Genomic DNA, 22,003 nt, shown 5'->3' on the forward strand with positions numbered 1-22,003 from the left:
ATACTTATAAAAATTAACAATCAAACGTATTTAAATATTTTACAAACAAATATTTCAAATTTCAAATATAATTTAATTTCTTAAAGAATAAAGATTAAATAATTTTTTTTGGAATTAAGTAATTATTAAAAACCAACTTAAATAAACAAATGAAAATAATTAAATAAATACATATTAAAAAAATCCAATAATTTGTTTTTATAAAATAAATTTTATAACATATGAATTATTAAATTATTTTTTAAAAGATAAGTTATTTTATTATATATATATATATATATATATATACGAATTGGTAATTTGTATGATTTATACGAATTACAATCCATATAAGCCATACGGATTTCCAACAACCAAACACCACCAACAACGCCACAGACCGACAAAGAGAGAAGGGACACTTACGGCAAAGAGGCAGAAGATGACAATGACGATTGAGCTTGTGGTCACTGGCAGAACGAGCAGTGGTGGCGGCACGAAGACAAAAAATGAGGGGGGGGGTGGGGGGGGGGCGTTTTTAAAAATTAAGTGAAGGGTGTTTTTGCCACTTCACATATTTTGCTGGGTGTACCAGTATTTCTGCAGGTGCCCAAAGCAACTGCCAATCAGCTGATAATAGGCCCTTCCAGGTCTACTGGTGGATCGTCCAACACCACTAGTCTGTTCACAATCTGCAAGCCTCGCTTCGACATTTCACTAAGACCTTGGCGCACTGGTTCAGTTCCCTGAGGGAGTGCTTAAACTCAAGCTGCGAGCCTTCTTTCACAAAAACTTAATGCTAGTTTGATTCTCTTCTCACTTTTAATTTTTAAAAATTATTGAAAGTCCTTGTAGATGTCAACTCTCAAAGAAAGCGACAATGTCATGTACCAATGAGTTATACGTCTTGCTAGGATGTAAAATATGGACTACAGACTCCATGAATTAATAAAATCCGAATTTTCACTTTTTTATTTTAAAAATTATTTTTTAAACAATTTTACAATATTCACCAATCAAATTTTCATCCAAAATCTGATGTTTTAAAACTTGTTTCTAAAACAAGTGTTTTAAAAACTAAAAACAGTAACAGTTGAGATATGTTTTATTATCTTCTGTTTTCATTTTGTTCCAGTTCTCCCTTAATTCCACAATCTCTCTGCCTGACATCACCCTCTACTAGCTGTTAAAAGTATTACTTAGAACAACCTTGTTTAGTTATATTTTAAAAACTAAAAACAGTTTTTGAAAAGTAGAATTAAACACACCTTGAGACTCCAGTTCTGTTCTGTAAGTACAGCATGACACCGGCCATGTTACACTAATCTTACTAATGTTCCATCTCAATACACTCTTCGGGTTGAGACTTCAGTGAAAACTCGTTCAAATTCAGAGATAAAGAAGCATAGATAGTGATCGTAAAGAATAATTGACATTTTCACTAGATTTAAGTTCAGTCAACTTCAGATCTTCAGCAGCCTATCCGATTCAAAAGACAAGACATTGTTTTCACAAAGTTCAATCTTAGTCAATTACAGTTTCGGACAAGATACCTAAAATAGTTCACCAGTCAAAACGTGCACACTACAAAACTCATCCATCAAGCCTCCACTTCATCAATAGAACATATACCTCTCCAGTATTCATATGATACTCTCAAATTTCCAAAAGATTGGTTAGTTTATGGAGCCTGTCAAGAATAGAAACTGCCTCACGTACACTTAATCTTTGATAAAATGAATCAAAATCAATCCTTATCTATAAAAAAAATCAAGATCAATTCATTTGATTAATAACAGCTTCCACAAATCCCCACCCATCATCAGCATCAGGTCCCACCCAATATCCAGATATAACTATTTCGGTGCAATAATCTACATCCAAATTATATGAGTAAGTTTCATGTAGAAATATTGTGCAAGACATCAAACAACGATGACAGCTTCCTTTCATGGATAGTATGCGTTTATTTGAACTGCAAGTTCCAAGAATCTTTTGAGCTGCAAATATAATATATACTGTCAGATTAAAATTGATAAGTGCAAACATGATGAAATTATTCAAAACACTCCCAGAAAAAATTTCATATATCTTCCAAAAGTTGCGTATGTTTGAATCCTAAATTGAAGTTGAAGTTAGCACAGATATGATAGAGCGATAGACACAAATGGTTATGTGGGTGTAGTGTAGCCAACATTACCAACCATGATAAGATTATTCAGATTTCAGTTTTGCTTTACAATTTCTCGTATTCATCACAGCGTCTCCCCATGCATGTTTTCTGATATACATATAAAATCCTAGTGGATCGGGGTGACAGAGGACTACAGAGATCTAGAAGGGAAAATTAACCCCACCGAGAATGGACCCAGGATAATTATGAAATCCGAAATAAATTCCTGTCTGAGGAAGCCAAGGCATTACTATACAATTAACAAATATACAAAAATAACACCAAACAGACAAAGTTTTGTACCCAGCATGCAGCTTAGAACATCGTAATATTGTATATTTTCACAGAATCTAAGTAAAGCTAACCATGCATATATAATACGCAGGTTTCAAAATCCAAGATGTCTGTCCTCTACTTTGTTTTTTAAGAGTGCGGGAGACTGATATAGGTAAGCTTCACCTTTTTATTCAAAAGATTAGGCTATTATTTTTTCCCTCATTTCATTCATCTTCTTCCTCACGGATGATCTCACTTCATCAACTGGAAACTTATAATACCTTCCACAGACTTTCCTTTGTGGTTCACATCTAAAGGTAGGTATCAAATTTAAGATTTAAGATGCAGATTCAAAACTCTAATCCAACCTAACCATTAAATGGCTGTAGCAATACCACCCTAAAAACGACTATTTGACTTTCAAGAAGCCAGCATGAAGAAACAAAAAGATTACACAGGTTGCAAGTTTAAATCTGACATATTAATAATATGGGCTTACCATTTTGCATTCTATCAATAAATTACTAGGGTAAGTATTCCAAGATCCTGGCAGTGAGCTTATATTAATGTAATAACTAATAAGCAACCATGAGCAATTAGAGTTAAACAGCTAAGTATAGAAAATCAAATCAAAGTTATCAAACATTTATAATGCAAAAAGAGTGATCAGTTCTATATATCAATATTCTAACGGAGAAGCACATGGCAATTAAGTGAGAGGTTGAAAAGAAAAACCTGCTGGAATAGTTGCTTTGCTTAAAAATCTATCTAGAGGATAATATAATTGATGTTGATGCACTCCCTGCTGGTAAGTCATCAAAAATAGTAGTAGTAGTTAGTCATTCAACACGGACATACAAAGAGAAACTTTTTCCTATGCCGCAAAATGTTGTCACGCAAGTATACTTGTTAAATTTAAGCTGCTGATATTAATTTATTCACAATACCACAGAACTAGAAATTGAATGATTCGTCTATCTAGAGTGAAATGAAAAGGGAAAAAAATAACGAAAAATAAAAACAAAATAAAATTCAGTGATAGAGCAAACGAACGACAACAGTGGACATATGCTTTGGTACATTGTGGAACCAAATTATGAGATGGGTACGGAAAGTTGGAAGGGAATTGAAGTATAGAAAGAAAGTGAGAAAGTGAAGTACCTTGTTTTTGTTGAGTGGTGAAGCGCGCACTCGCAGAGGAAGGGTGAAGGTGGAGGAGACTAAGAACGCCATTTTGAAGACTTCAACCTCGCACCCTTGGGGAACTATAACATTCACAGAGGGCTGTTGTTCCAATTTTATCCCTTTATATGGCTTTTAGGTTAGTACAACGCTGAGCTAATGAATCAATTAAATTATATTATAAAATAAATAATGTTGTTATACATAACATTAAAATTTCTAATGTATACTAAATACACATGTAAATTTAAATAATAAATTTTGTGACAATTAATTTTGATATAAAATCATAAGTGACAAACATACATGCACATTAAATATAGATTAGAAATTTTAATATTATGTATAATAACATTATTTATTTTATAATATAATTGATTCATCAGTTTAGTTGATTAAAGCGTTGTGCTAATAACTTAAAAGTCACAGATTCGATTCTTGTTTGGACCATTAATTTTAAATTAATTCGTGACAAATAATTTTTAAAAATAATTAAAAAAAACCTCTTATGAATGAACTATATTCATATGACTCTTTACAGATGAAGAAAATGCTGAGTGCACCAGCAATACTGCTAGGTGCACCTAGCAACAGTGATGAGAAGAACCCATTCTCTTTAGGCTGGCCCAATCTATTGGTGCAAATTTGTTATTAGGTTGGTCAAAGTAGGGGTGTGCTTTCTAAGAGAATAAAATAGATAAGTAATACTTAAATATTATTTCTATAATCAAAGTATTTAAATAAAATAGTTAATTTAATATTAAAATATTATATTATATATAATAAAAATTAGAATTGAAAAAGGAGGGGGGGATCAAGACCCTTCTCCCGTATACATATGTTCATCCCTGGTTCCCCCCTGGGTTGCATGGTTACTAAAACTAGTACAAAGACAAAGTACCTCGTTCAGTTGTAAGACGCGCAGAGGAAGGGTGAAGATCGAGGACACTAAGCTCGCCATTATAAAGGCTTCAACTTCGAGGACACCAAAGGGAACTAACACTTGGCCCAATGTCCCATGCTATTCACAACTCACAACCCTTTTTTACTCTTTGCACTACTGCTAGTTTTTTGTATTATTTTTTTCTTACAAAAATACCTTCATAGAAATTAATTTCCGTAACATAAAACTATATAGAAATTAGTCTTCACGTCCATACGAAAACCAGATCTTTTATGTAGTTAATTAATTCATTATACATATTTTATTTTTATTTTTTAAATTAAATAATTTAATAGATTTTAATAGTTGAGTAAGTTGTCAAATAAACTATTCATAGTAATATATTTATTTTAAATAAATTTAATTGTTGAATAACTTGGTAAATAAAGAAGTATGATGCAAATCAAACTAAGTAATCATACTCATATATAATACATATATGCCAAATGCAAAAAAATAAAATACTACAACTAAAATGAAATTCATTCAGTAAAAAGAAAAACTAAAATAACACTGTTTTGGACAAAAACAAAAACTTGGCCTCTACGATAGGACCGTCGACATGTTTGGGCCTGAAGTGTGTCCCATATAAAATACGAGGGAGATGCTAGGTGCACCTAGCATTATTGTTGGTGCACCCAACATTTTATAAAAATGCCAAAACTGCCCCTGCACCCTCTTTCTCCTTTAAAAAGCTTTTTTATTTTTTAAAAATGGCACAGTGCTTCTTTCTCCATTTTTGTGCATCTTCTCCTTTGTTTTCTCTCTTCAATGCGTAGTGCTTTGCCGTATTTTATTCGTTTCCTTGTGATAGGTTAGGTTCGGTGAAGGTGAAGGTGCGGGTATTCATTGTTGCGGTGGTTGATTCGTCGGCTGCGACAAACGAAGTGCGCATTTGTGCTGGGTGTGTGTTCTGGTGGACCGTAAATTGTACGGATCAAGTTGATCCGTAAGGTTGATACGAATCAACTTGATCCGTATGTTATTTTTTACTAATACTAATCAAGTTGATCCGTAAAAGGCTTACGGATCAAGTTGATCCGTACAAGCCTTACAAATCAACTTGATCCGTAAGGCTATACGGATTTTGAAATTTTTACCTTTATTTAAGTTTAATTTTTTTTTAATTATTACTTTGTTTGTATTGTCATTTTCCATTTGAATTATTTATAAGTGTAGAATGATATCAGGTTTTTGCATTTTACTAATGATGAGTTATTGTGACTGACAGTAAAAGATTAGGTGTATAATAGTGCAGTTACTAATCATGAGTTATTATGTATAGTTTTGTATGTTATGTCTAGTGTGTTGTATGTCTGTGTTGAAATTTTTGATTTATTGTTAAGATGGACGAAAATCAGTGGATGTATGAAAGTATAATGTCTAAAGAAGTGGATATGGATTATCAAAATGAAGAAGAATGTGGTGTGAATGAACCACATGTTGATTGTTCCGATGCGTTCAATACTTCTCATGTAATAATGTTCATGATTGTGAGTGATTTAATAAAATGAATATGTTGTAAAAAACTGAAATTATCTGGATTGCTTTGTAGGTGTTTGACAGCCGAGAGGATGTTTTGCGGTGGGCTCGATCCGTTGTTCATGAAAACGGATTTGTGGCGGTGATTATAAGGTCTGACACAAACACTGGTGTAGATGAAGAACTTTGTTTGTGTTAATTGGTTGTGAAAGGAGTGACGAGTATAGGTGTAGGAAGAAAGAATTTGTTAGAAGAGATACTGAAACTAGGAAATGTGGATGTCCCTTCAAGCTTCATGACAAGCCAGTGGTTGAAGGACAAGGCTGGATGGTGAAGTTGATGTGTGAGATTCATAATCATGAATTGGCCAAGTCATTAGTTGGACATTCATATGTTGGACGATTGACTAAAGCTGAAAAGACACTTATTGCTGATATGATAAAGTCAATGGTGAAACCAAGGAACATTCTGCTAACTCTGAAGGAACACAATGCCAATAGTTGTACGACCATCAAACAAATATACAATGCAAGAAGTGCATACCGTTCTTCCATAAGAGAAAGTGATACTGAAATGCAACATCTCATGAAGCTTCTTGAACGGGATCAGTATATTCATTGACATAGATTAAAGAATGAAGACGTGATTCGTGATATCTTTTGGTGTCACCCTGATGCAGTAAAGTTAGTCAACACATGTAATTTGATATTTTTGATAGACAGTACCTACAAAACAAACAGGTACAGACTCCCACTGCTCGATTTTGTTGGGGGTGACACCAACTAGGATGACATTCTTTGCCAGTTTAGCATATCTGGACGATGAATGTCTTAATAATGTGGTTTGGGCTTTAGAACGCTTTCAATGTATATTTTTAAGACGTGATGTCCTCCTTGGAGTTATTGTGACTAACAGAGACCTTGCATTGATGAATGCAGTAAAAACTGTATTTCTTGAGTGTACAAATTTGTTGTGCAGCTTTCACATAAACAAGAATGTGAAAGCCAAATGTAAATCGTTAATTAGTCAAAGAAATGTTTGGGTGTATGTCATGGATGTCTGGGAAACTCTTGATGATTGTCCTTCGGAACAGTAGTTTGATTAATGCCTGAAGAAGTTTGAAATGATTTGTTCTCCTTGGTCAATATTTGTTGACTATGTCAAGGAAACATGGATAATCCTACATAAGAAAAAATTTGTTTTCGTCCGGACGAATAAGATGATGCATTTAGAAAACACAACAACAAACAGGTATAAAATCATTCAATTATTTCTATTAACCTTCATGAGAAACATTAGTTCCGAAGTGTCAAAACTACGAACGATTATCTCTGACAAATCCGAAGTGAAGACACAAATCTGAAGCAGAGATGTAGTTGTATTGATTTTTTATTTTTGCTAGACTTGGTTGACGCCACAAAGATTCTCCTCTCCTTTTCGTCAAACACTCACCTTTGCTCTCATCCTCTCCGACAACTCACTAGCCGATTCTCCTCTCCGATCCAAAGCAGAGACACCAGCCTGAAGTAGAGATGTGAATCTGGTTGTGACACAAAGCTTCATCGCTGAAACTCAAATCTAGTTGTGTGGGTCACTTAAAAGATGGAGCAGTCACAAAAATTGTCAAAGGGAACAACACTGGTAGAGAAAAAGATGAACCTTGCAAATGTCAATCATTTTCCGTTGTCATCGTCGACAACAACATTCGATAGATGGAGATACTATGCCTCCATTCAAAACAGAGAAAAAGAACAAAAAGAAAAAAAATACTTGATTTTTTTTATTTAATCTGGTGTAAGATGCCCACCGTAGTTTTCACTTATTTTAACCATTAATTTTATTTAAAGCACAATATTACTCCATTTTTTCTTCCTACCGTGGGAAAGGAGTTTACCATTCCCACCCTAGTCTTAGCCTCAACAAATAAAAATAGTGTTGCAGATGCGAAACTATGGGGGGGAAATGATTTGTAGTTTAAACAGAAATATTTGTAGAAGTGAAATGTGGCAAGGGCAAAATAAGCAAAATAAAAACACCACGAGCATGGAATTTTTAATCGAAGCATTTTCAGGCAATAAGTTCATTGGGGAACAAAGAAGACATAAGTGAAGCAACAAAATCAGACTCACTAGTAAGCCAGCGGAAGGAGTTTTCAAAAGATTCCTTTTCCTTTGGCCACTGACCGAGTCATTTTTTGTATCCAAATAGAAACAAAAAAAAATTGCCATCCATATGAAATGAGCTAGGCAATAGATGGCATATTTTGAGCTTCATTTGAGCTCTTTTTGGACTTGTGCTTTGATTTCTTCTCCCGCTTCTTGCCCCTGTAAAACAAGCCAAAGTTATTAATTATATAACACAATTTTCTCGATAAAAAATCTTTTTTTGGGTGTGTGGATCTGTAGGACCGGCAGGTAATTCTATTTAAGGGTAGAGAAAGTACTCGTCATGAGAGTGATGACCCCAACAAGACTTTAGTTTTCGGTTGATATGCTTCAATTCCTTCTCAGAAGGACTTTTGTATTTTCTAACCTGCATACAAAATCAAGGCCACACAGTGGTCCATGTAAAACAGAAGTAACCCACGGTTCCCAGCCAATACAAAATGTTGATTTGGAATTTACACATTTGTTCGGTTAAAGGACAAACATTAGAATGAGAAACAATTACCCAAGAATCAATTGCATCCAGTGATTCAGAAAGCTCGGACATTGTATGCATGGAATTCTCACGGGAAAAAATACCCCTAAGATAACTGCAATTAAGTGCGAGTGTAAAGAGTATGCTACAATTTGGGTCAAAGAATATGCTACAATATCACACCCAAGGCAGGCCATTTTGTTACATGACTTAGTAACAAATAATAAACAAAAGGGAAAAGAACAGGGGAAATGGTTAGAATAAATTATCGCAAAGAAACATGTGAAGCAATAATAAGTACCTATCAAAGTCAATGACTCTGTGGAGTGCATTTGAGTTGCGTAAAGCAGCCAAGGCCAACTGCATCCAAAGTCACAAACAGGTAGTTAGATTTTCGAGTAAAATGTTTAAAAAAAGAAAACTGAACTAGAATATTGAAATCTAGATTGATTAGAAAATGTTAAGTTGCAAATCAGTAATTGTGAAGTTTTCTGTTTTAGGAAACCCTAGCAAGCATATTTTCAATTTTGAAACAATCAACTTAAGTTTAAAAAAGAATAATGGTTAATCAATTTGCATAGAAGTAATGGTTGACCACTCTTTCTGACATGGATTACTTGTTTTCCGCTGAATAAATTTATTTTAAATCCTTGGTAAAGGCAATGCAGAACAAGAATTTTTTTGGCTGCTGTTTGTAACAAAACCACTGCTACAAGGAAATTTCAATATTTACAGATTATTTTAAGAATACCTGCCCAGGAGGAAATAAAAGTGGTGCATCTGTAAGCATCATTTTATCAACTTCAAATCTTGCTGTCTCTTGCAAAGTCTATATGCATTAGGAGAAAGTTTAACATAAGACAAGGAAGTTATTTGAACACCAATAAGTCAATGAACATGTGGTAAAGAGGACGTATATAGTTTAATATACCTACAGAAGAACAATGGTTAAACGGATAAAAATTAGTTTTCCATGAGAGAAGGGAATAAAGGAAACAATAACTAAACACATTGGAAGTGCATTGGGAAAGTGTCAGATGTGAGAATAGCAAATGTTGATCATCGATATAAGATTAAATGATCAAGATTAACTCTGCAGAGCCTTACGACCCTTTATTTTTATAAGGGCAGTCCTTTAGTAATTAATGCTCAATATTTGGCCAAATGCCAAGTATTCCATTTAATTGAAATATAAAAAATAAAAAATCAATATATTTCAAGTGGGACAAATGGATAAATGGATCGACATCATCTGTAGTCTAGAAAAAAAAAAACTGCAAGCTGTGAAGTTCCCAATGTAATGATTTAAATATATTATTCTAAAATAAATTTTAGCTATAGAATACGAATAATGGGTACATTTGTTAATAATTTTAGAAAGAGATTATAATGTAAAATAATATAATGTAGTGATTATATTTTAGAGATTTTTTTAAAAAAAAAACTAATTTATGATTGTTTACAATCATAAAATCACTTTTAAAAGAGTTGGTTTTTATTAGAAGCTATTTCAAAATAGCTTCTGATTTTAATCAGATTTTAGATTTTTTTCAGCTTATGATTATTTTGAAAAGCTCACACAAATGCATGAAAACCTTCTAAAAGTGATTATTAAAAACAAAAAGGAGACTTTTTATGAAAAATAAAAACTGTAACAAACAGGCCCAATAACCACTAATTGTCACAAGAGAGGGAGGGGGGGGGGGGGGGGGGGGGGTACCAGATGCACATCCTACATATAAAATAAAAAGCCTAAGGAATTTCATCTGCTCACAGTCACAACAATGTGCTCGGCCAGATAATTACATAGAACAATAGGATTACTAGTACCTTGAGCATTTCAAGCTGGTTATCACCAGCATTAAAGAATTCCTGTCAATGCCAATAGTCACAATTTTTAGAATAAAATAAAATCATTGAAAAATAAGATTTATTCTGACTATTTGAGATGCAGAAATAATTTTTAAAAATGTATCATTTTAAAAAGTTCCACTCATGGGCCAACCAGACAAACCTCCATATCATTTATAAAACCTTCAACTGAGCGATATGGTGCATACACAATAAGATCAAATTCCAAACTCTGCAAAACAAGGGTTTCTTGTCATAGATGAACAAAAACAAAAAATAAGAAAGAGACCATTTTGTTATTTGAGGCCTATCCATGCCTGATAAACTATCATCTCATTATTGAGAATCATTTGATGATCCTGTGATATCCCCTTACCAAGCTCCTCAGCTGACACATGATTTTCTTCTATTTTACAGGCAGCATATATGCAGGTCAACCTGTGAAAAAGTTTGATCTGACATACTGAGAAGCTAACAAGTAAATAAAAACTTGAAAACTGATGATTAACCAGGTACAATCATCCTAACCAATTTCAACATATTAAAATAAATTTAAGTAATGAATTCACTATTATGATCAATTAGTTTCAGTTCCAACTTAATATTGCCAAAAAAAACAAGTGTGATACATAGGTCCTCATAAGACTGAGGCAAATCTTACATAATGTGTTTTGGTTGATGTTCCAGAGACAATGTACACCACGACTATATTCAACTTTTTTTGGAAATTCTTTTCTTTGCTTTTCTCTTTGAATCTGATTGAACATGCAGGTTATGTGAGTAACATATAGTTACTGTTAACTTTGATTGGTTTCACCAAGAGTTAGTCTGTTATCTGTGAAAAGATTACGCGAGTTTATTACTTATTTCAAGCCTAAACAATGGGCAGATATAGGTTGATGTCACGATGCCAACTGAAAGATAATGACTTCAGGGAAGTCATGATTCAAAATAAACACAAAGAATAACATATAGGAGGTAATTTATCCCTTCGCAAAATGTTCTTTATATAATCAGAGAGTTTCTATGATATCCTTAATAATTTTGGAGGTTTTGATATTATTTTAATTTTTAACCAATCAAATTATATGTCATTTTTTTCTCATTAATTATAAAAAAATTGTTTTTTTTCAAATTAGTCCTTTATTAATTAAAATATATTTTTTTTTGTAAAAAGTTAAAATTACAACTATTTTAAATTAGAAAATCTTATTAAATATAAGTTTTGAAGTTTGAACACTAATCTGTTTCATATTCTTCACCGGTAAATCATACTGAATTTGAACCCTGATCTTCTTCGCCTCCTTCACAGATAATTTTTTTTAACAGTTTCTAAAGTAAGATTCCACACGGGCTTAGGGTGCCTAATCACAAGTTGACATAAGTATATGCAGTGAAAAAACTTCAAATCGGATCTGGCTAATAAATTTTAGAAACTCTCTATAGAAGAGTGAGCTGACTTGCAGGGAAACTTGGGTTAATTTCACCTTTTAAGCAACATTATCTTGGAACAGTTTTTTAACTGGCCTTTATGATTTTTTTAAAGGCCAAGATAAACTTTTTTTTATTAAGATCAGCTCGTTCACTGCACAAGATGTGCTAAAGCTAAAAATAAGGGAATTAGAGTTCTGATTTAATGTAGTTTACCGGTAAAGGAGGTGATGAAAGAGATTAGGATTCAGACTTTTAAACTTATTTTTAATCATATTTTCTAATTTGAAAAATTTTTAATTTTAAATTGTTAAAAAAACTAATTAATCAAGGATTAATTTGAAAAAAAATAATTAATGAGAGAATGACATGTAATTTGATTTATTAAAGAACATAGTCATTTTTACGAAAAACAATCGCGCAAAGTCATGCACGAATGTTATTATTTGATTTAGAACAAATTAACAATTTAACTTTTTCCTTTTTTATCTTTTAAATATCCAATGAAATGTGTACATGTATTTATCGTTCAAATTCGTGTGATATATTTTTCTACGAAATAACATAGCTCTTTGTTAAGAAACTAAGAATTTTAAAATCCTTAAAATTATTAAAGGCACCATAAAAACTCTTATATAAGTAACAGTAATTAAAAATATCAAGCTTAAGATATAAAAGTTAATTTTTGTATGAGATCTCACCAGTTTAACCAAAACTTGCTATTGACCAACTTGTTAATTGAATTATTTACCGTGCCAAAAATAATAAGCATAAAATTAAACATGTATATTGATACTGAACTTCTGTTAAAAATACACTTGGTGACAATGATCACACTGAAGTCTGAAGTTTTATATATATTAATTTCCAAAAAGAAGAGCGGAAAAAACCTAACTATATGCAACATGATTAATGAATTTCAGTTTCACGTGGGCTCCTAGCTAGCTAGCCTGTTCTACGAATTAAACAAAGAATTAATTAATTAATTAGTCAATTACTGTTCATAAAAATCCAATCAGCAGCACATGATATATTATATCATAACGTGGAAAGAGACTCATCAAGAATTCGTTTTCTCAGAGAGGGGAGATCTAATGGAAGAGAAGGGACATTCAGAATCATACTTGAAAACCATATTAGGGATGAATATATGTTGACAGCTCGAACATCAGAATTCATAACTCAGCTAATTTCGGTGTAAAACTAATTAATATGTGCTGTTGAAGTAACCATAAGAATTCATAACTCAGCTAGACTGATACATTAAAAGTCGTGTTACAACCTTTAACAATCTAATTTTCGGAGTTCCTGCATGGAACAGTGCTATACCACGGCCACAGGCATTCACTAAATTCCATGGAATATTAATATTAATTTTGATATATATATTGAGAATTTGCTCCACGGCAATTAAATCGCTGTATATTAATTTTTATATAATATGCGTACTCTATTAAAGCTTTTTGTGGTGTTGAGGTTCTGCAACTGATATGGACTACAAGCCCCTGATCCTGAAAAAAAGGCACATCTGACGCGGTTTGCCATATTGGTTGATAATTGTCATTCCCCACTCCCTCAAAAGGAATGCTATGCAGCAAAGCAATGTTATGAATCTCGATGCCGCAATTTCGTGGTCGGAGCCAATGGGAACACTGTTCATTTTAAAGTGTTCATATGCAAAATCATACTGTGATTCATAAACGGTTACAGATTTTAATGTGTACAGTTATTCTATCAAGAAATCAAGCTATATCTTAGTGTTGGAGTGCTGGTGGTATATATATAGGTAGTCTTAATGATAATGATGATTTAGTGTTTTCTAAGTCAAATGGTCAACTGCATCATTGCATTGGTATGGATAGTCCAAAAAGTTTTGCGATTTCTGAACCTTCATAATATATATATATATATATTAATTATTTTACTTTTCAAAAAAAGAATATTATTGATCAGAAAAAGAAGGCAAAACTAGTACAAGATATGTATCAAGTTCTGAAAACACCAGTACATGATGGACCTTCATAATATTAATTCTAAACTGATGTAAATTGTTTGATTTTTAGGTTTAATTGTATTCTTCAGTATATAAAATGCCAAATGTAAAAATTCAATATCACGGTTCCCTCTACTTCTGCCTCTTACTGATGGGAAACATACATCTCTTAGTGGTGAAGTTTTGTTATGTGTGTTTGTGTTTGTGTCAGAGATGAGATAGAAAGAGAGTATAATCCATTAAGGTAATATATAGTTGAGAAGTGGTCCCAAGGGCTTGTGTGAAAATCTCAGGCCATCGCTGAAACCCTAATTCTGACAGAAGATAAAATTGAGAAGCTAGGAATTTACTGTCAACTTTAATGGGACAATGTCCTAATTGTTCATTTGAAATATAGAAGAATGTAGGCATGCCCGAGATATGATTCGACTTTCACGGTTAAAGCAACGAGATAGTGGTCCCCGATTCTAGGGTTAGAAAATCAAAACCTAGTACATGTACCTCCCAGTTTATTTTATATATAGCCTTTTTCACTGTGTTACTGGCTAAAAATTTACCTGAATTTGGGTAACAAACTTATGGTTCTCCAGTGGTTAAACACTCATATTGTGGCAAGACTATCTTAATTTCATGATTTATAATATCAGTTAAGGACCGGAGAAGTTGGGAGATCAATCACAAGCATATCTAATGGAGATTTTTTGGTAAGGACACTTTAATTAGAACTTCTCAAAGCCTCAAACTAAACTACTAAATATGTTCTGTGTAAACAGTTGAGGAATGTTCTAAATAAATTAACGTTACTAGTACTGCATCACACAAGGAGGTTGCAATTCATTAATAAACTAGAGAGGAAAGTTTTGCGGTGCCAAAATACAAGAAATGATAAAAAAAGAAACTAACAAAGATGAGAAGAATTTCATTTATGAATTGACTTGTCCTTTCAATCTAATTCAATACTTTGCAAGATTTGGATTACATATGTTAGCTGTCAGTTACCACTGTTACTAGATTCCATTATTGGTTTGTTGAATTCAGTTACTAGTCCTTGTGTATAAGATCTCTTGTCAAGAACATCCATTTCTAATTAAATGAATGAAAATGTTAAGTGGTAACTAATAAGCTAGATCTAGCTGGAAACTAAATTCACAAACCCTATATATCTTACTAAAATTTCCACTTTAGTCTTGAACACGAAAATCATGTTTTGGTAAGGATCACAAAAGAAATCTGCGGTTCCATAATCTTCACAATAACCTCATGGAAAAAAATAATTAGCCCAGGATTTCGTTTCAAAGTAATTACCTTCAGCAAACCAGCCTTGCCCAGTTTAACTTATCTTCTATAGATATGCTCAGATGAACCGGATCATTTTTATTAATGATTCTCGTAGAAAATTAAGAGCTACTACTCTTAAAGCCCTTATAATATACAACATTGCAGAAGCCGCTCAATACATTAGTGATACACTACTTAAAGAAGATAGAAGGGGAAGTCCGCTTATTTGACAAGATGTATAGTTGCAAAATTACCTCACAACATCCAACAAAATTAGAAGTGTTCGTTCTTCTTGTCATCAACTTGTTCAATCTTCATCGGAAAGACACATAAACTATACTTTCATCCAGATTGATTTGTAGGAGGAGGGTTTTCAACCCTAGACAGAAGTAGTGGTGGTGGTGGAGCACGGTTGATTTGAGTTTGGTTCTGAGGGTTTTCATACTTTTTGGTGTGATTGATTTTCTCCCTTTCACCTTGCCTGTATATATGCAAGTACCTTCCAATGGCCTCAGCATAGTTGTCAAACCCTAAGGAACTTAGAGCCCAACAGATGTCATCCCCATTAACGGTCTTGCGATTCTCCTTGTGACACTTGTCAGATGCCTCACCAGTCACGAAACTTATGAACTCTGTCACACACTCTTGCATTAGTTGTTTCCCTTCTTTAGAGATCTTTGCACTGGGGGGAAGAATTTGCTTCATGATTCGACCCACATTTGCAATCGGCAACGCTCTATCTTGCACATCCTGATCCATTATTTCCTAAAATCAGATTACAAACACCTTAGATTTTGATGTATGAACAAACTTATATGTTTTAATTAAATAGATTATCTGTTTATATTACACATGTGTGTAAGTGAAGTGAAGGCAATATTTTGTGAAACACGATACGAATGTCACATGTGAAAATGCTGGTATGTTTATTGTAATGCAACATATTAATGGATTTAATTAGGTTTTTTCATAAAAATTATGCCAATAAATCATGTTGGAGAGAAAGAAAAAAAAAAGATTACCTTAGTCAATAAAAGATGAATAAAGTTTACATAAGTAATGATGAGTTTTTCGATCTGACAATAAAATTTGTAGTTTCTATTTAGATTATGTTTAATAAAAATAGCCAAAAATCTAGTAGTTGAAAGACTAGTTGAATATTAAAAAGTTAACTGATTCTTGAGAGTTGTTAGACTAACTTGTTGAATTTTAAATGCTTAATAAAATTATTTGTTAAATTATCTTGTAAATGTAAAATTATAAAATTAGACATGTTAATATGAAATTTTTATTTAAATTTTAATTTCAATTATGAATAAAAATATATTTTTGAAAACTATAATTTTAAGTTTTTTAGTTAATTTTAAACTCTGTAATTTTTACATTATGATCAATTATTTTAATTATATTTTTTAATTTTAATTTTTCATATTGTGCATTAATCTTATAATGTATCTTATATAAAATATTTATCTCAAATTTAAAATAAAATAAAAGAAATAATAAAACTCTACCGTATGTTATGTAAAAAGAAACAATAAAATTTCACTTTATGTAAAAAGAATAAAAAGTAAATTTAAAAAATTATATAATTTAAAACATTACTTGAAATATCATTTTAAAAAACATTATATATATATATATATATATATATATATATATATATATATATATATATATATATATATATATATATAATAGAGACGTCATCATATACAACATATTTGATTAGAAATTGTATCGATTGAAATCTTATGTTAATGGTACAATTAAAAGACAAACACAAATTTTTTAAGTAATCATATAATACAAATTAATTTTTAATATTGTTATTCATGTACTGTTATATGATACAAATTAAATTTATGAATTTCATAATTCTAAAATGAAAATTATCCTCATTGCGTATGTCTCATTTTTTTTATCAGCCAACATCATTACATATGTCTTTATATTAGAAAAAAAATTGTTAATTTAAACATGTCAGAAGATATGAGAAAAAATATAATTTATTTTTTAATAAAATCCATGATAATTAATGATAATGCATATGAATTAAATCGCGTATGTAATGTATGTGACTGCAGTTTTCCTGGGGAATTCCGCTTAAAAATATGGAAGTCGGCCAATATTTACTTTCTATTTTGGGTGGGAATAAAGCTGAGTGGCAGACCTTAAACCATATCTTCTACACCTGAGACAAGAGCTATATATACTATTGGAAATTTTCTGTTGTAGAATCAAGGGTTTATTAGTTAAGGTACAATTGGTCCCCACTGCCATTTTATTTTATATTCATACAACGCACACACACACACACACTCTAATGCCCTTAATTTAATTATTGGAGAATAATATAATTTTATTATTCGTACTGCTCACATAAGTGGAGCACCTTTAATTTGTGCATTTTCATGTTCTGGCATGGACAGATCCGACCTAAACGTACCTAAAAAGAAGTCTGTATACATACCATAATGTTTTAGCATAGTTCTTACTTTAGGTTAAATTATGTTTTTGACAACCTTTTGTGGCAATAGCATTTCTTCTTTTATAAATTCGAATTCGTTAGGTTTTAATTCTTTATCAAATTCTAGAACTCTCTAACTTTCGTATTGGATATTAACAAAACCTAGTGGATGCTTAGATTCTCAACATTATGATACAGATATGAAAAGTTTCGATTACATCTCATCATTTTAATAGGAAATTTAGAATACAATATGATATATATACTTTTGAATGCATAAAATAGTTAAGATATTAACTATGTTTTTGGTTCTTAAATATTTAGGTTTTTACTTTTAATTCTTAAACAACTAATTTTAGTCCTTGAAGTTTTGGTCCATTAATACTTTTAGTCATTATCATCGTCAAGTCAAGTGTAGTTGTTAAATGATGAAGTAACAGTTGCATTTTGTGACATTTTTTTCCATTAAAAATCTCTAAAAATTGCTTGGTTTAATTATGTTCTTGTATGTTTTTATCGCAGTGTGGTTAATGGTATTTTTATTATTATTTATGATGAAAATTAAAGTGCGCTTGTCTAATGGTTTTAATTTGTTGTAAAACTGTATAGATTCTAACTAAAGAGAAATAACCTACAGGGTGGCTGTTAGCATAATTTGCAAAGTAAGAAAAAGTTTGCTAACCTACCACTCAAGCAATGTAAGGTACTAGATATAGGCGCAAGTTATCGTGGAGAAGTAAATTTTCTTATGTATGGTGCACAAAAATAATGACCTTTAAATTAATATTATTTCATAGTAATATGGGTATCCTCCGCACCTTAGCAGAATCCACAGTAGAGGCAACCGAGTAGCAAACTTACTCCTCTTACGCTTTGGTTTCGTGGATTTTAGGCTTCTTCTCAAAGCTTCAAGGATAAGCTAACCGATTTCGTCAATCCTTTTCTCATTCTAAGTCTGCGACGCGGAAGCTCTAATAAGAGCAAGTTGTCTCAACGGAGGTGATGCAACACTCTGGCCAGTTGAGCTTGCCGATCGAGATCCACTGCCAATGCTGATCTAACACAATAGATCCACCAGATCCAGTAACTCCACTATGTCCACTAACACCTAGCTCGGAATCCACAAAGGTCTTTGCTATTTCTAGAAATGAAAACCTATTCAAGAACATTCTCTGGGTCCTCCAAGATTCACAGTGCGAAAATAGAGATAGATCCTAGACTATTACCTAACTCTTTATATCCTCTAATTCACTTGATTAGCATTGAATTTGAAACCCTAAGCAAAAAACAATTAGATCTAGGATTGTAGATCTGAGAAAATAAAACAAAGATTTGACAGATAATGGAGTAGGAAAGGAGAAAGGAGAGGGAGGACGACAGTGGCATTGGTTGGTGCACGGCTACCAGAAATCATCTCCAGTTACGATGAATGGTGGTTGGTGACAGAGCAGCTGGAGAGAAGAAGAGAAATAGTGGTGGTAAGGTATGGAGGATGCACTATAATATTATGAAAGACCTTCAAATAGGTTACATGTAAACAATTGAAATTTGACTTAATGAACTACTCAAACTCAACCCAATATAAGGATATGAACGCAACACAATATTAGTATGACAAATTGACAATGTATCCATTTTCTTTGTAATATAACCAATAAATTGGCAAAATAAATACTCCAAAATTAAAAATCCCAAAACGAAAAAATGAGCGTCGTCGTTGTTGTTAAGTTGTTTGACTGTTTCTATGGGCACCATCCGGCTGGTGCTGTTCTCTTAATTTGACAATCATTAATTCAGGCACGCATATTACCCAAAACTTCATCTTCCAACGCACTAAATAAATACATTAAACTGAATTGCCATTTTGTGCACGAGAAACTTGGATTTGGATTGTAGCATCGTACTTCATATTCGGTCCTCTACCGGCTAGCTACTCGGTGTATAACATAAGCCCCTTAATTTACATGTGTTCCGAGCCAGCCACGATTAATTGATAAATCAATACAGGATAAATAGTTATTTTTGTTAATGTAAATGGTTGATAAATTTATCCATGAAAAATTAAGAATTCAATATTTATTTTCCGAAAATATAAAAAGTGTCTTTATCCAATTGTTAGCTTTTGTCTCTTATTATTAGTAAAATAATTTATGTGACACAAATAGACGAATTTATTACAATTAATTGTCAACTAACTATGTTGAATACATTGGACGAAAATGATAATAATTTTTTTGGGTGAAAACGTCAGTATTTTATTTTGGATCAAAATGTCAATATATTTTCATTGGACAAAAATGTCAATAAGTTATTATTGATAGATCAAAATGTCATTAATTTTCTATTGTATCAAAATATCAATAATTTTTTATTAGACGTAAAATATCAATCATTTTTTGTTAAACCTAAACATTAGTATGTTTCTATTAGACTAATTTATTAGATCCTAAATGTTTATTAGTAAAACAAATATACTAACATCATTATATAAAACATTTAAGAAATTAACATTGAAATATGATACAATATTAAACATTAAATAAAAAACTTCTTCTAATAAAATTTCAATTAACGTCATTGATCATTTTTCTTTGGATATTTTATATTATTGTAAATTTTAAAACAAATTAAATAATATATATGCAAATATTAAAACTAAATATCTAAAAAAAACCACTCTTTTTTTAATAAAATAGACTTAAGATGAAATAAATTTATTAAGTAATTGTATATTAAATTTATCTTTAAATTTTATAATTTTTTAACTATCATTTTAGTTTATATGAAATAAATGAGTACGTTTACATTTTAAATGATAATAAACATAAATTTGTTAAAACTTTTTTTTTTTAGATAATTTTTTTTAAACACAACTATATCTTTTTCTTAAAATATAACCTTATAATCTTGCTTAAAAAAATTATGACGTGGACGATCAGAAAATTAGTGACATGGACGATGCGAACGTGGTGAAGTGTCATGAGATGTACGATCAGAACAGCGAAATCCAGGTGCTGCTGGAGTTCATGGACGGAGGTTCTCTAGAGGGGAAACACATCCCGCAGGAGCAGCCTAAATATTTTTTTTCAGGCTTGTGTTTTTTTTCTCTGGAGGGGAAACACAAAATTTAGGCTTGTGTTTTTTTTGGACGTTGCAGTTGTGTTCCCCTCCATGGACGTTGCAGCATTCACAAGTGGGTGTTCCCCTTCCTCTGCAAGCGTAGCCGCTGTGATCTTCTACTAAAGATAGATCTGCTTTAATTCTTATCATTTTTGGTATTCTAAAATTTTGATGTAGATCTGTTCACCATTGGACATGTAAAGGAAATTATGATGCTCAGAAGCTGTTTGATAAAAGTTGAGTCAAATTGTTTCTTGTTATTGATGATGATTTGTTTTGTTGTCTGAGCATTATGGGTGCCTAAGCATGTTCGAATATACACAAAAAATTGCTTGTGATCTATTTAAATTTGATATGATCTTTTTTAAATCTTCTGCAAATCATTTATTCATCTTCTCTGCAAATTTTTTTGTTTGTTTTCCTTGAGGTACATTGCGAAGTAGATGAGATGGGAGAGTTTTGGGGATAATTTTTTTAAAAGAAATCACATGTCATTCAGACATTGACACGTGATAGTGAACGTTTGAGGTTAACGGTATTGGACTGTTCAGGACCAAAATTGAAGAAATTTATAAAAACGGGGATCAAATTTGTGAATTAAATTATCGGAAGATCAAATACGAAATTAGAATAAAACTGGAGGACCAAAAGTACAATTTTGCCTAATGAAAACATCCAAATATGTATTGTTAACCACCTTTAGTTGAATGTTATGTTATATACTTTAGAAATTATTACGAACAATATTACACACTAGTAGTTTTTATTGGCTGACAAAGTTGAAACAAAAGATGCAAGATTGTCATGTCTTGACAAAAATAACATGTATTCCTTATTATAGTTTTTACAATAAAATTGATCATGTCCCTCCGGTTATTTTGATCAAATAATACTTGATATTCTGAAGCTGTATCAACCTGTGGAGAATGTTGTATTCGAGAAGGAGTAGGGTAGGCAAATTGAATTTGCTTTTCCAGCAAAGAGAACTGATAGGGTTTTATGAGTGCTTTTGGTAGCCAATTAATGGTTTTAATTTATCTAGGTTCTAATTACCTTGGAGCAGAAATTACTGATCTCTGATTTTTTTTTTTTTTGATAGGCAATTACTGATCAATGAATAGTTCCTAAACTCTGATGAATGAAAAATTGCTTCCCCAAAAGTTGCTCCTTTATTACTTGTATTCT

General features: G+C 31.8%; 3 protein-coding genes across 5 annotated transcripts; all 3 read right to left on the minus strand.

Annotated features, from left to right (window-relative positions):
• Positions 1-1,392: 1,392 nt before the first annotated feature.
• Positions 1,393-3,702, minus strand: LOC114402740. 2 transcript variants are annotated; one of them, XM_028365409.1, is made up of 3 exons: positions 3,590-3,702; positions 3,164-3,230; positions 1,393-1,979 (listed from the first exon to the last, which is right to left on the minus strand). In XM_028365409.1, exons 1-3 carry the CDS (start codon positions 3,659-3,661, stop codon positions 1,756-1,758), a joined length of 363 nt encoding a protein of 120 aa, XP_028221210.1. In that variant the 5' UTR covers positions 3,662-3,702; the 3' UTR covers positions 1,393-1,755. The 2 variants fall into 2 exon arrangements, with proteins under 2 accessions (XP_028221210.1, XP_028221208.1); XM_028365407.1 differs by having other exon boundaries at positions 3,164-3,233.
• Positions 3,703-8,005: 4,303 nt separating this feature from the next.
• Positions 8,006-11,208, minus strand: LOC114402428 (cyclin-H1-1-like). Of its 2 annotated transcripts, none has more exons than XM_028364995.1 (9): positions 11,188-11,208; positions 10,844-10,964; positions 10,690-10,758; positions 10,506-10,547; positions 9,427-9,504; positions 8,977-9,035; positions 8,706-8,790; positions 8,479-8,567; positions 8,006-8,359 (listed from the first exon to the last, which is right to left on the minus strand). In XM_028364995.1, coding segments are annotated over exons 1-9 (627 nt in total). In that variant the 5' UTR covers positions 11,190-11,208; the 3' UTR covers positions 8,006-8,277. The 2 variants fall into 2 exon arrangements, with proteins under 2 accessions (XP_028220796.1, XP_028220798.1); XM_028364997.1 differs by having other exon boundaries at positions 10,903-10,964; positions 11,188-11,204.
• Positions 11,209-14,872: 3,664 nt separating this feature from the next.
• LOC114401266 (nuclear transcription factor Y subunit B-4-like) lies at positions 14,873-16,086 on the minus strand. The gene has a single exon (XM_028363741.1). The coding sequence runs from the start codon at positions 15,985-15,987 to the stop codon at positions 15,571-15,573; it is 417 nt and encodes a 138-aa protein (XP_028219542.1). The 5' UTR covers positions 15,988-16,086; the 3' UTR covers positions 14,873-15,570.
• Positions 16,087-22,003: the final 5,917 nt, after the last annotated feature.

Source organism: Glycine soja, chromosome 20 (assembly GCF_004193775.1).
Source record: "Glycine soja cultivar W05 chromosome 20, ASM419377v2, whole genome shotgun sequence".
NCBI lineage: Eukaryota > Viridiplantae > Streptophyta > Magnoliopsida > Fabales > Fabaceae > Glycine > Glycine soja.